The sequence below is a fragment of the Mustela nivalis genome (genome assembly GCF_964662115.1).
Source record: "Mustela nivalis genome assembly, chromosome: 12".
In the NCBI taxonomy this organism is placed as follows: Eukaryota; Metazoa; Chordata; class Mammalia; order Carnivora; family Mustelidae; genus Mustela; species Mustela nivalis.
In genome coordinates, this window is record NC_139031.1 from 43,353,105 (window position 1) to 43,368,731 (window position 15,627).

Sequence of the window (15,627 nt, forward strand, 5' to 3'; positions counted from 1 at the left end):
AGCCAACAGGTTTCACTGACTCCTTGGCATTTATTGTCACAATTGTATTTAAGCCATCATGTATTTATTTTGCCCAAGTATAATTAATTTTTTGCTTATGTGACACTATGAAGATGATTTCTTTTGCATTATCTAAAACAATATTGTCATATAAAGAGAGGTAAATGGCTATTAAGGTAATAGACCAGCACTATTGATTTTTTAGTATTCAGTGAGCTTTTTGACTCCCTCGTATGGTAATGGGCCCTGCTTCCCTCTACTCCCTACCCTTGGCTTAGGTATGAGCTCAATGTCCAGGACTAGCCAGTCTTAGGATTTCACCCTAGTGGCAACCGTGGTAGGAGTCAGGTGTGGCAGGGAAACCAAGCAGAAGTGATAGAGTCCTTCATTGAGACTGCTCTCTTCGTTGTTGGGGAGTGCTGCTTTCCCTTCTGGGTTTTCCTGGTGGCTGCCACTGGGTCCACTTCCTACTTAATGGAGAAGACCTTTATGTGATAGGGGACAGGAGAACCAACACTCAGAGAAAAGCAGAGGGGAGAACATGGAGTGGAAAGCCCTGGTCTGCTCCCAGAAGCCCCAGTTCCTGCACCTGTTTCTCAGATTCTGGGCTCTCCCAGCGACAGGACCAATCGGGCTGTTTCTGCTTGGGTTGCTTGGAGTTTGATTTGTCTTAAAGAGTCTTCACTAATACCCCATTGAAGCACAGAGAGCTTAAGTGACTCTTCCAAAGATGTGGGGAAAAGCCATAGGTAAAGAAGCCCGCATCTTTGCTTTCATATTTCTTATTTAATTAAGCCCTCTTATGCTGTATTTTCTCTGTACTCATCAGAAATTTTTAATAGTGCCATCAATGTTCAAGCAACATTAGTTTACTCAATTAATATCTACTGAGTGTCTATTATATGCCAGGCACTTTGATAAGCTCTGGGTGTGCAAAAGCAGATAAGATACCCTCCCTTTGGCTCTTGCCAAGCTAGCAGGAGAGACTGAAAGGAGAAGCTGGAAGTGCTGACTATAGTTACAGAGGAACGCACAGGGGCTCCTCCACCTGGGATGCCAGGAGAAGGTGCTGCAGGCTAGCAGTGAGCTGCAGATTTATTCTAGCAGAATCCTTAGAGTCACAAGGAAGAAACTTACACGGATCCTTTTCATTCATATCAGCCTTCTGCAAAGATGTGAAGGAGTCTTTTCAAAGATTTGGGGAAAACAAGGAATCCTCTAGTCAGCCCAGAATAAACCAGAATAAATAAGCCCAGAATTCTGAGCTGATTTTATGGAAAATGAGAAAACCTGCTTCTACTTCCTAGGGATATAGCCTGAGTCCTAGTGCCCTTCTCTATGCTCATCTCTCACTGATAATTCCTAAAAGAGGAGGGTGTGGTTGGGTCCATCTGCTGTCCTCTAACATTAAGTTACTGGATAGAAATCTCTCAGGTCACCTCAAAAGGAGTTGGCCCCCAAATTGGTCCCTGGTCCCTCAGGGGACCTTCCCCTACAAATCAATTTCCAAGAACCTTAGTTACTTTCCTTGAAAGGTAGCTATGTGATGTCCTCTTGCAACGTATCAGGTACAATATGGAGGGATAGATAGAAGCTAGTGAATGGAGGTAACAGAGTGTGCAAAGTACAGAGGCACAGGAGATATTAGCACGTCAAGGAGGAGTGAGAGATAATGTTGGACATGGGCCAGATAGTGAAACATGAATTTTGAAAAATTTGCTTTTTGTTTTATTCAAAACTATACATGCTTATAATTTAAGGAGATAAGTACTTTAACACGTTTTTCTATGTTGCACGTACATAGAAGTGTGTCCCACTTTCCACTTATCTTGCGGAATCTTTTTTATTTTGATACATGTAATTTTAAGGAGTTTACATTTTATCCCTTACCTTATAAGGAACTGTTAAAAGACTTTAAGCTAGAGAATAAAGATTGAGACTTGAATTTTAGGATGGGCTATTCTGGAGGGCAGACTGGTGATGGAATCTGAGGTCTGGAGAGCAGTTAGAGAGGATTCTTGAATTTAGGGTAGTGCCACTTAGTTTTGGAGCAGAGAGAGAGAGAAGGAGAATTTGGCTTCCAAGTTTGTTTTGGCTTGGATGTCTTAGTGAGTTTGTTGCCATTTGCCTTGTTAGGGGCCATGGAGAGAAGAGCAGGCTTGGATAAAGCAGGATGATAAACTTGGGTTTGGACATGTTGAAATGGAGTTGCCTCTGGGAGATCCACGTAGCTATTGGTGATAGCAGTCTGGAACTGTGGAAAGACCTTTGGCCTGGAGCAGGGGGTCTGAGAGTCATGGTTCTGAGGTAAAGCCTTGTGAACAGATGGCCTAGGGAAGATAGGCTTCACCCGACTCTCACTAATAAAGCAATGCCAAAAGAATAACCTAAAAAGCTCTTTACGTCCACCAGATTACATATTTTAGTATATTAATGGGTCCTTCCACTCTCTCATTTAATTAAAAATGTCAAGTGGCTGAGCATATTTTTGTAGAACTCCTATTATATACCAGATTCTACGAGCTTCAGAAGAGATGTAGAAATATCAGGAGTAAAGCCCTGCTCTCAGGAAATTGAGAGTCTAGTTAGAGACAAGATAATTCTTTATACATGTGAGAAGTTAAAAAAAAAAACAATAGAAGTATGCACAGTAACTAATTGCTTATTAAGTGATATTGACACAGGGTCCTAGGGTTCTGAGAAGGAAGACATTCATGTGTGAGGAATTGTTTTTGTCTTTCTCTTCCTACTAAAGATCAAGTAAGTCTCATCTGAATACTTCCTTAGTGTGTATTAAAGGGAGGAAAGAGGTGAATAGAAAAAGGCTAAGTAGGTTCTTACACTTAGAATGAAATTTTCTGTACTTGAATACTAATGCAGTATATTAGCACATGCTCGCTTGCTTAACATAATTTGGTTGTGCTGACTTATTAGCCAATTACAACTCAGTATTTATCACTTAAGTATTTATTATTTTGACCAAGCTTTACAGCCTCTGTTGGCTGGGAAGCAGCCATAAGCAGAGAGATTTCTGCATTTCTAGTTTGATTTTCTATCTTTAATTTTCTTTGGCTCATAGAAGATGGCTTGGTTCCAGTTTTCCCATACGGGGGGGAAAGTACTCACCTGACCTAACTCATGGTTTTTCAGTAAAAGACTAAGAAAAATAATTGTTGAACATGAGGCCCATAAGGTAGTCCGTAATGGCTTTAAGAATGGCCATCACAGTTTCTCATCATAATAAAAAATGAATTCTACAACAAATAAAATACTCTATTCCTAGAGAAAGTGTACTGAGTCCATGGGAAGCTTTGGTATTCTTCAGACTTACTGGAGTGTGCTTTTTTGACAACTCTTATTAAACAAAATAAACGAGGCTTCATGAGTATATGAACATCCAAGATGTTTTTAGGTTGTGAAATAATGAAAAGCTTAAGAGAATTATTCAATCAAGAAGACATAATTTATAATTATAGGTAATGGATTTTATTTATATATTTGAATGAATACACATACACCTATATGCAGGAAAGTCATCCATCATTCATTCACTAAGCAAACACTTTTCCTGGCACTCACCATGCACCGGGCACTAGAGAGTGGGAAGCAAGCTAAAGGCTCCCTCTCTTCAGGGAACATTCAGTCTACTGATGGAAGCAAATATTAAACATGTAATTCCACAAGTAATTATTTACATTGATGAGTGCCACAAAGAACTATAGGGCACTGTGGAAACATGTGAGGGGATGAAACCTTGTCCAAGAATCAAGGAAGCCTTCTCTGAGGGAGATTTAAGCTGAGCTATGAAGAACAAGTAGGTATTAGTTAAGGAAAGAGGTGAAGGAGAGTATTCTAAGGTATTCAAAGTCTAGGAAAACATTCGCAAAGAGCTAGTTGAACATGGAAGCTCTGGAAAAAACAGGAGGGCCAAGTAGCTGTAGCCAAGACTCTATGGAGGTAGGAGGCTCAAGACACAGCTAGAAGGGGATCAGATCTTGCATTTTATTTTATTTTACTTATTTAATTTTTCTTTAGGCAAGGCAGCAGAAGATATGATTTATTATATACTTGTTACATTCAGCCACAAATGAAAACAGAATTAGTCCCCAAAGTCACAGGTCCAGGGCAAAGGACCAAAAGGAATTGTTTTGGTATGAGCAAGGTGGGTCTCTCAAAGGTGGTGATTGTGATCAGATGGTGATGAATATTCTTGATCCATTGAATCAAACTCTAGAAAGTAGGCACGCACTCCAACAATTGGTATTAGTATCCCTTGCCTCTGGCTTTCCTTATCTCTGCTCCTGTGGCTTCTATGGGTCCATAAGCTATCGGTTTGCTTGGACCTCTGCCTCACTGTCTTCTTTGATGCTTTAGCCTATGCATTGGCTTCTTCCTCTTCTTGGCTCTCATGGTATGGCAATTTCCAAGAAGAGGTGCTAAGGCCAAGAGGCTTCTTTTTTTTTAGACCAGGGGTTTTAGCAATGGTAAGCCATTGTAGGTCTGTAGGAATGGATTTGAGAGATTTTCAGGAGATAGACTCAACAGGACTTGGATGTGGAAAATGAGGAAGAATGTGGAATCTAGGATAACTCCCAGGTTTTTTGCTTCATTTCCAGATGCTATTTACTTAGATCAGGACCACTGAGGGGGGAGCAAGATTGCAGGTTTTGTTGTGCATGGGAGCAGAATGAATGGAGATGAGTTCAGTTTTGGACATATTGAATATGAGGGACCTACAGGATGTCCTTGAGGAGATATTGGGAAGGCATGAGCAGTTGGATAAGTGGGTCTGGAGATGAAAGTTCTGGATTGAAGGTATAATGGATAGCCCAACAAAGTAAGAAGGAAAAAAAATGGTATATATGTATATATACATAGACATACACACATAAGAGAACACAGTTTAGTGTGACACCCTAAATAGTCTGACAGAAGGTGCCAGAAGACTGTAAATTTATACGTATTTTCTCATTGGCATTTTTTTTTTTTTTTAAATTCAGCATATGGGAAAGGCCAGCTAGCCATGGTGTACATAGCTTTGCTTGGAATCCTTATGTTGACTACTTGGTGCTGTGCTCACCATAACATAGATTTGGAGTAGAGACAGAAACCTGGAGGATAGGAAGGATCATTTCCAATATTCTAAAGGTAGAAAGAGACCGTGACCCAAGAAGCCAAATGGAATCTAGCCCCTCATTACGGACCTTCTGGGAAAACAGGGCATGAGCCAGGCAGTGAGACCCAAAGTGTGGAGCCCAGCCACCCCCATACAGCCTGTTGAAGGTTGGCTGGGTGGGGGTTCTCTGGACTTTGCAGGAGGCCATCCTTTGTCTAGGCTTGCCCAGTGCTACCCTGTGGGGACAATGCTGTCCTAGAGGAGGCCTTTGATGGACACATCAGCTCTCTGTCTCTTGGGGCAGTGCATAGGTCCTGTTGGGGTTCTCACCCTCCATACTACATGTGCCTTGTTCACGGCCCTTTCTCTCTTTAAGGGCTTCCCCAAATGGCCCTCCCTCCCTTCACTTTCATTCTCTTCCAGAGGGACCTAATATTCAAGATTCCCCTGAAGCTTTCCTTGCCTTAAGGCCACCAGAAGAGTGAAAACTTAAACAATCAATGTAAGAATGTGTTGGATATTTTGGCTGAAAGTCACTATTGGACATCCAAAGAACATTAAGTTCTGTTTATCCAGATTCCAAACAACCAAAATGCTGAAATAACCAAGACTTTTCCTGTACTCTAGAGACACTCTGAGTAAATCCAGTAGTGAAAGATTAGTTTTTGAAAGCTACTTCCATGTGTGTTTTAGGAATAGTTCAAATTCTGACTAATATCTGACCCTTTTTCCCTCTACCTCTCTGACTCTTATCTAAGAATGACTCTGACAGGTCTTTACCTTTAAAATGCCCCCCCCCCCGAAGAATTTTATACTTAGTATACTAGTCCAGGTGGTTGCTATTTGGAAATCCCGTCTGCTAACTATGAGGAACCATAAACACTTTCATGAAGAGAGTCCTGTGTTGCTTATTTGTGAAACAAAAGGATTAATTACTGTAAATTGAAGCCCCATAAATATTGTTTAGAATTGTCATTCTTTCTATAAAACTATGGACTGAAATTAGTCATCGTTTAAAAAAAAAATGAAGGAATTGTTCAAAGTACCCATTTCTTGGAGTCTTTGGATAATTGCAGTAAAGGTTATCCTCAAGGAGAATTTGGTTCCAATGTTCAACTCATTTCCATTGGCAGTAGAAGCTCAAAATGGTCCCTGTGAACGCACCTGCCGCTTAATTTTTTTTCCCCTGTATTTTGGATATTGGCCTCATTTCTACCACATTTAAATTGTTGAAATTTACAGAGTCTGTGTCCAGAGAAGAGCCTTATATGGATGATGTTCCTGGGAGAGAAGGTTTCAGAGGAAATAGGAAAGACCTTTGCTCCCCAGGAGCTGGTATATTGACTTAAATTCCCCTGCTTTCTGCCAGAAGGAGGTTTTGCTAAGAGCTGGGAGGAAGGGTCTAAGAGATCAGGGAAGGAATACTAAGAGTAGGAATACTATTGGAGTAGATGAGAAAGGCTTGGAAAAATTAGACCAGTCACTGACGTTAAACTTGGCAGAAGATAGAGTTTTTGTTCTGGCTAAATACGTATGGGGAAGAACAAAGTAGGGAGCTGAAGCAACTCCCTGGAGAATTCAAGTTAAAAATTCTACCCCTCCCCTAATTGCAGGGATAGATCTATAAAGAGTAAGATGTTGTCTTAATCCTTTGGATTTATCCCCACTTAGGCAGTGTTGCACAGATATTAAGAAATATTTTTGTTTTCAGCCTTTCTCATTGATGTTTATCTAAACGGGAGCCAGGCGCCCAGGAAAGTGGTCACAAAAACCTCTTCCAGTCCCACCCACGCAGTTTTCTTGTACTTATAACTCAGCAAGTGGTTGTAAATGCGTGACAAGAGGGATAAATAACTTATGCAAAAAAGTACTACCTTGGGGCACCTGTGGCTTAGTGGTTAAGCCTCTGCCTTTGGCTCAGGTCATGATCTTCAGGGTCCTGGGATCAAGCCCCACCTGGGGCTCTCTGCCCAGCGGGGAGCCTGCTTTCCCCTCTTTCTCTGTCTGCTGCTCTGCCTACTAGTGATCTCTATCTCTCTGTCAAGTAAACAAATAAAATCTTAAAAAAAAAAAAGTACTACCTGGACTTCTACAAGCATGATATTTACTTTCTATTTTCTTTCTCGAAAAACCCTTTTCCATATTTTGTTGCTGGTGCCAGTAATTAGCTCACTGCCTCGCTTAAAGCAAGACGGGAATAATGCTTGGTCTGCTCAAAAACCCTTGCTTTCCAGAGGAAGATTTCAGCTTTCTTTGGGGAAGGGTCCCATTTGGGGAGCTGTTGGACGGTAATTTGAGTGCTGGAATTTTTAACCCAGGCCCAGGAGAGAAGCAGGCATGCACAAGAGATTTGGATTTCTGTGTCTGGCCAGCTGTCTGCAGGCAGACAAGGGGGCTGGGGAGGGAGAACAAAGAAGAAACACGGCTTTGAGAATGTGGGAGCCTGGGGCACAGTGTGGATTGGCTGTGTGAGTTGGTGCTATTCCATGTGGGGCTTCCTGTGGGGTTGTTCAGTTTGGATTAATCTTTCTCAAAGGTTTCTCCTCTTTCCAGTGTCCAGCCAGCAGTAGGTAGAAATATACTTGTTTCCAGGAATGAGTTAAGAATCGATTGTCTTATTCATAGCTCTGTTTCAGATTAGCATTCTCTCATTCTTCAGATTCACCACTCTTACCCCCAAACCTCACTTCTTCACTTGAATTTGATCTCATCACTTTGGGTTAAACATATTGCAATTTTGTAGTTTGGGAGTTGCTGACCCTGAGTATGATTTTCCTTTACTAAGAAGGCTAAATGAAAGGGTGTGAGTCTGTGGGACAATTATCCCTAGTAAAAAAGCGAGCAGAAAGATTTTCTAGAAGACTTACAGAAAAACAACCCTTTCTTAATTATTGGGCTATTCTAGGTGAAAGTGAGTTTATGTCACTTCACTATTTTTTATTTTTTGTATTTCCTTAGATCTTCGGCCAAGCAGGAAAATAGAATCATAGCCTACATGGATTTTTCCTCTGCAGTTTATCAGTTAAGAAATATTTGAACTAGTAAGGGAAGAAAATCCCTCACTTTCTCTAATATCATCTCCCCTTCCCCAATAATCTACAAGAAGGTGCCAGGCAACTGCAATTTATATACACTTTCTTATTGGTGTTTACTTATTATAAATGAGAAGGGCCATCAAGTAATCAATATACACGTAGCTTTGCAAACCTAGGTTTTAATGTATGCATCATGGAAATGAAATAACTGCTAGGAATAAGAAGATACATACAAGAAACTTCCATTCTTAGCAGCATGTAGAGGAGGTCCTACAAATGATTTAAGGCATGTTCAGGAGAAGTTTCCAGATACCCAGTTCTGTTCAGTCTGCCCCCCAGATGCCAATGAAAAACAAAACCAGAGGATCAGATGATCATTCAGATCCTTGTTCATTTCATGGATATTTGTGACATTTTATCTTCGTCCACTTTCCCACAGGGAGTTGCATGTGACCTGAACTCCTGAGAACATTAGTGAACTCCACACAGTTAGCGGAGTCTTGCTGTGCACTTTGTTTTTTCTGAGTCTGTCCCCCAGTCTCCACTCCCTTGAGGGAACTGAAGGCTGAGAACCAAGATTCCCAATGCTGTCTGTGCATTGGAGTGGTAGTGACCTTGGTAGGGAAGGATGGAGACAGGATCTGACGGGATCAGGACCAGAATGAGTCATCCTTGCCTGGAAGCGCGGGAGAACACCGACGGCAGAGCTCGAGTTCCCACTGTGCATGTTCAGTTGTTGTAAATTCAACTTCCCATACCAGAAAACCTTCTTGTGTCCAACTGGGAGGTATCTTGCTGTCAACTTGGAAACTCAGCACAAGTTTTATTTTTTTTTTAAGCCAGCTTGTTTGAATATTAAGCCTATTTATAAACCTCATTATTGCAGCACCCATATGGCTCTTACTCAAAGATACTCACTTTGAAAAAGTGAAAGACTGCCAGCCAGCCTCTTCATAATTTAACATCAGTGCTTAATCAACTCTCACTTATCCAGGCTATCAGGAATGATTCCCAAATCATCTGTTTGACTTTGGAGTATGTGAAACTTAACATTTGTTTGATTGTGGGCATGCCCATTACATTGGGAATGCCTAACCATCAAAAAGCGAATAAAGCCCTTCAGAAACATCCTCTCTCCCACCTCATTGCTTTTTGGTGCTGTTCCCTTGCAGTCTGTGCTCTGGCCCCAGGCAGGCCCAGGTTTACAGTGGACAGAATCACCCCTTTTACACTTGCTTAGTTTCATCCTTTCTCTCCCTGGCTGAAGCCAAAATGAAACTCAGAGTCTAGAAACCTCTGCTAGATGACACAGCTATGGAGAGCTTTGAGGAACGTTTTTAAACATGGGTGGCAGGAGTCAGTGGTCTTTGCTCTTTGATGATGCTCCTGGCTCAGTTTTCACTTCTTCAGATGTGATCAGCTGGATGTAAATGGACTGAAGCCTTTGGGGGAGATTTTCCAGTTCCTCACTTCCCATTCTGTACACAGACACAGACATACACCAGTCATAGACCCACCCACAGACACACACACACATGCACACACCATTTGATAGTTCTTGGGCAATCCATGGTTCCATAGAAACATTCCAGGCTTAAACAGACCCTGATTTTCAGTGAAGACCAGGAATCTTCTAATTTGTCTAAGGGGTAAGTGGATATGAGTCAATCAGTGCTGGTTATAGTACATTATGTCTCTGCATTGACTTTCAACTTCTGGAGAGTGCGTAGGGATTCTTTTTAAGCAACTTACTAGGCTTCAGTTTTTAGGGAATTATTGGTAAAAAGAATATTTATCAAATGATAACTTTAGATATTTCTAAGGATTGTTTGGTGTCCAGTTCATAAATATCCAGTTTTCCTTTTTTTCCTCCTACCTTCTCAGCAATGGTCCTACTTCAACATTGGAGGGAAGTGTGTAATTCTGCTAGGTTAACTGGGACCACAGAGAGAGTAGGTGGCAAGGTGTATAACCTACAGGGCTTGGGGAGAAAGCTGGACAGAGTTTCAGCTACTCCCCTTCCTAGCAAGACTCAGAATAGCACCTGCTTCCTCTCTGGTTCAGGTGTTCTTAAGGAGAATTGCAAGTATTTAATTTTTTTTTTTACCTTTAGAAAGCAATCTACAACTTTTTTTCATTACTTCTTTAATGAATAAAGCCTTTTTATTTCCAAACAGAATTTGGAAACCTACTGAATTGAAATACCATTATTTTTGCAGTACTGTTATTAATATAGTAGCTGACCCTCAAACCCTTCCTTGGTACCCAGCACTGTGCTAAAGGCTCTTCGTTGTTCTTTTTTTTTTTTTTTTTTTAAAGATTTTATTTATTTATTTGACAGAGAGAGATCACAGGTAGGCAGAGAGGCAGGCAGAGAGAGAGGAGGAAGCAGGCTCCCCGCTGAGCAGAGAGCCCGATGCGGGACTCAATCCCAGGACCCTGAGATCATGACCTGAGCCGAAGGCAGTGGCTTAACCCACGGAGCCACCCAGGCGCCCTCTTTGTTGTTCTTAACACTAGATTCTCACATCACCTTGTGAAGATGTTGTTATTATTGCCCAGCTTTTACAGGTAAGGAGACTGGTGGTTGGGAACCTGATGTCAGTTGCTGAAGGTCACATTGCTTATTGGGCGGAGTAAGTTGGGAGATGGCTTTGAGCTCAGGCAAAGGATCTCAAGCATTGTGCTCTAACTTCTCTCAGAAGAGTGAGGAGGGTGGAACCTGTTCTGGGAAGTTTGCAAAGCAATACTCTAGACCTTCAGGGATGTGGTTTCCTTGGCCCAGCCTTGTGGAGATGACCCACCTTCTGCCTGAGCGTGAAGCCCCGCTGTCTCCATCTCGCACATGGCCGGCTTTGCCAGATCCCAGGGCATAACAGCTCCCGGTCATTCTTTACTTTTTACAGCAGCTCAGCTCAGTAATGTGAGTCTTGAGATTTGTGATCTGTTGTATCAGGTTCCAAAAATTTGTAAGTGTGAAGTAAGTTTGAAAAACCAAAACAGAACATTTACAAACATTCCTTTTGTCTTTCAGGTTATGAATCAGGAATAAATTCTTTCGAAGTTCTTAAAAACAAAAGGCCAAAAATAAACTGGGTTCTTCTCCAGTTCATTTCCTGCATTTGGAAGGAAAGGACCCAGTTTGTTTTATTGTTGTTGGTTTTGTTTGTTTTTGTCTAGTGTCTAAGTTCCCCTTTGGCACCCTTGACTTCTTTGCATACCTTTCTTGATTTTCTTTGAAGACCTCAGAGTTTGCTTTCCTTCTCAATGAGCTGAAGGTTCTATATCCTTAGATAAGTTACTTAACCTCTCTTAGCCTCACTTCCATCAAGTATAAGGTTAGGGAGACCTCCCAGGGTCCGTAGGTGTCAAAGTGAATGAATTTGTATAGTAGGCATGGAACTGAGGAGATGCTCCTCAACTGTGAGGCCTCAGCCTCCTCTCATTGTTTCTCCTGTGTGCAGAGAACTATGGCTATGGTAGGCGTCCTCACTGCTCATGGTAAATCATTGTTACCCAGAAGGAAAATGAGTAGGAAGAAAGTGTTTTTTGATCAGCTTCTTGACAAATCCACTTGTTCATTCCCTGCTAATGTATTGAGCAGCTGCCACTTGTCAATCACCATGTGAGGAAGGAGAGAAACACCAGCAGGTAGTGGACAAACCATCATTGCCATCAGTGTGACAGATCGTATCTACCTGGAGTGACAAATGCAGAGATGTGGGTGAGCTCTGGCCAATATGGGGCATATAGGGGCACTGTCCGGTCTGGGAGACTGTAGAAGGTTTTCAGGAGGAAGTGATGTCTTGGCTGAGAGCTGAAGGATAAGTAGGGCTCGTTCAGTCCTTGCTGATCCTGCCCAGTCCAAATGATCTGTGAGTTGGATATTGAGTATACTTTCCAAAGAAGTATATTTTCTCTTGTACTTTAAGTGCTGCCATTCAACTCCAGTAGAAGATGACACTATTTGGATTGGGTTTGTCTTGGTTCTGAAGTGTCCAAATGGGACAAGATGGGAAGAGAGCTCTTCAGGATGATGAAACCAAAGATGGATTTAGGAAGGTGGGGGAGTAAGTACCAAGAAGGTGGATAGTACTGAAAATCAAATATTTGGTCTTTCTTTGGGTTTACCAAATGCACAGCCAGTATATGATAAGTGTGAGGGGCAGCTATAAATGATTTATTTATTTTGCCAGGAGACACGTTGCGTGCCACCCATGTGCCATGTGTTATGTAAGCCCTTGGAGTAGATACACAGATCCATGTAACAGGACCCCTGGCCTGAAGAAGCTCAAAATAAGGGGTAAAGGGATCTAAAATTTTCAGAATGCCTAGATGGCAGGCATGTACTTGGCAAATTCAAAACACTGTGTCCTCTGAGATCATTCTTTCTATTTTACAGATGTGGGTACTAAAGCTTAATTTAGCAGAGAGCATGCCTGAGGTCTCACAACTTGGGGCAGGGGTGGGTGGTTGGGTTTTGAACCAAGTCTGTTACATCCCAAAGCCCTATTGTCTTTCCACATAATAGGAGATGAGACAAGGCAATGTAAGAGATAACCCCTTCTCCCAGGTATCATCTTTTTTTTAAAAAAGTATACATTGCATTACTTTTCCTACCTTTGTGCTCAGCACTTTTTAGCCTTATGGCCTGCTATCTCCTTCTATATCTGTCTGGGCTGGGCTGGTTTGAGGCCACTAGACATACCCTCCTTTCCTGTTTGCCTCATACTTAACATATTTCTCCTTCTGAAATCCCAACCATCAACCAGGACTACCTCTTCCACAAAGCTTTCCGAGCCGCCACCCTTGTTTTGGTTGTTATCATAACATAACACTTTTTAGGTACATATTTTAACTTCCATTTTTAGAATAACGATTCTTTCAGAGAGTGAATTTCAACAGTGCTATTATGAGGATTAGTGATCTATGAAGTGCTTGTTACTTGTAGGTGCTGAAAATGGAAGCTCTTCTTATTTTTATCCATCTTTGATTATCTCAGTGCTCCCAGCAGTGACTTTGTATGGTTCTTGGCAAATGCTGGGAGAGTTCTGTGGAAGCCAACAACAAAGGTTGTCTTCTTCTGACCTTTGAAGGTACCCTCTGCTGATAGAATTAGTTGGGCTTCTGGTTCGAAGCCGGGGCATCCATCTGGCCTGACTGCCCCCTTGTCTTTGGTCTTTGCACACTCTCAATGGGTTATTTTTTGATCTTGCCTTAAGAGACTCCTTAGCCCAGTTTAGTAGACAGTAGTCTTAACAAGGGCTAAGGGCACAGGCAGCACCCATAACACACTGTGGTCTATGCCTGTAGATAAAGGCTTGGCTACTGCCTAACGAGTGATTTGTTCCTGCTGACAGGGTCGAGGCACAGTCTTTAGAGGGGGCACAAGACACTCTCTTACGCACTCAGTTACTGTGGGGAACCACACAAGAATCTGCCTTTGTGGAGCTGACATTCATGAGGGTTATCTCATTTATTTCTTACCATAATGTCTTAATAGTGGTTCTTTGATTATTCCCACTTTATAGATGAAGAAACTGAGGTTTAGAGGGGTTAAATAACTGGTCTCATACCGTAGAGCTCAGTGTCAGAGGCAAAACTTGAAAGCAGGGAGTTTATTCTAAAGCCCAAGCTTTAACCCACTCTGTTAGTTGACCTTCCTCTCTTTATAGATGGTATAATCCAAACATAAATATCTTCATATATTTGCACAGTCTTATATATATATATATATACATATGTGACTGCATACATGTATAAAATAATAGTAAAAATAGTAAATATAAAAGCAGTGATCCATTAATCTACTGCTCTGGGGTCATGGTTATCATTTTGATGTTTCCTTTCAGATGCATATTTGATGCATTAGGCAAGATCACCCTGTATGTTTTATGTTGCACGCTGTTTCCTTCACTTAACACTCAGCACCATTGTGCATATGTTCATTTGAATAGAGGTGTAACAGATCATAGTGATTCTGAATTTGAAAATCTGTGTCCTTTTTAAAAAGCGTGTGACATACAGCTCTATGAGCAAACTAGTGGATTGACTTCCTGGGTGCAGTGACTGTAATGGGAATGCAGGTGTGGAACTAAGGACAACTGGGACGCACTGCACTTTCTGGAGATGCTGCCAGAAGGATGCATTTTCTTCTCCCAGCACTTTCTTTCCTTGAATCCCCTCCAGTAAAGAGCCTGTTCAAACTCCTTTGAGACACTTCCAAGCCTGCAAAACATGACACAAATCTGAAAACCATTGAGATATTGGGATAATAAATTTGGTGGCCACTTCCCTTTGAATGCCACTACGACCTGGGTGAAATAGCCAGGGCCGAAGTTATCTATATTTGATAGATTAAGAAGCCCTATGCCCAGGAGATTTGTCCAAGGCTGAATAGCAGAAGTAGACTAGAATTCCAGCCACTTCTGCTCCTAGGGAAGTTTCTTCTAGGAACTAACCCACAGCTGCAGAGCCATTAACAAGTTCCTACTGCTGCTCTCACCACTCCTTCTTCTAGACTTTCTCATTGTCCCTTTTCTCCCTTCTTTCTTCTCTGAAGAACTTGTGTCTGATCTTAAGGCTTAGCTACATGATTACTCATTTTCATTGTAAAAGGCACATCCTTAAAGGGACTTCAGTGCTATATGGTGGAGGTAATAGTAATAATAGTGACAATACAAATAGCTAATGGTTATTGTCCATTTTATATGTGCCAGACAAAAGAAAGGTTGTATAGGATCCTGCCCAGTTACTTCTCACTAAACCTAATAAATGGTGGGCTGAGATTTGAAACCTTTAAAACCTGACCTCAACCCAGATTCTGTAGTGCTCTCAAAGGGGAAGAATGAATATAGGAAGGCAGAGCCACTGAGCTCTTGGGATGCTATTTTTTTTTTTTTTCCCTTGGAATGCTATTTTTAAGAGTTAAGGCTGGTCATAGGCATCTGACCACAGTATCACACAATAATCCAAAACTTTTAGCTGGGCTTTGAAACCCATAAGCCTCACAGAAAGAACCTCCCGCAGAGTTTTCCCCTTCGTGCCTGTCCCTGCTGAAGCTATCTTTTCTAATTCACTGCCTGCCACAAATTCTTCTCTGATGTGTGTTTATGCTTCTTTTCCTACAGGAGGAAATACAAGAAAACATCCCAGAGGTAAGAGTGTCTTTCTGAGAAAGGAGAGCTTGTTGGTTGAGTCATTTGTGGCACAACTCTTCAGAAGCCTGGCTCACAGTGGACGCTCAGTGTAATGGACAGTCTCTTGGCTCCTCAGCGAGGTGCCTGCTTCATCTTTGGATCACTTCTGCTGCTGTAGTAAACCCTGGTTGTAACATTTAGTGTGGCACCCTGAGTGTCTATCTTCCCATGAGAGTGGATCTGGTGGATGAAAAGGCCTGTTAACTATAGATCTGCCTATAGGAAGTGGTTTTACTGAAATCTTGACCAGAGAGGGCCTGGGCTGGGAGGTGTGGAA

The 15,627-nt window shown here is 41.8% G+C and overlaps 1 protein-coding gene across 15 annotated transcripts in view; it reads left to right on the forward strand.

Moving 5' to 3' along the window:
* PDE1C (phosphodiesterase 1C) overlaps positions 1–15,627 on the forward strand; it is a 493,351-nt gene that overhangs the window by 194,606 nt on the left and 283,118 nt on the right. For 4 of the 15 annotated variants that reach the window (XM_082691811.1, XM_082691810.1, XM_082691798.1 and 1 more), the window contains one exon: positions 15,282–15,308. The exons of the other annotated variants lie outside the window; for them this stretch is intronic. In XM_082691811.1, the coding sequence (XP_082547937.1) occupies positions 15,282–15,308 (27 nt within the window). Of the gene's footprint in view, positions 1–15,281; positions 15,309–15,627 lie in introns of those variants that run through there. 15 annotated transcript variants of the gene reach the window in all.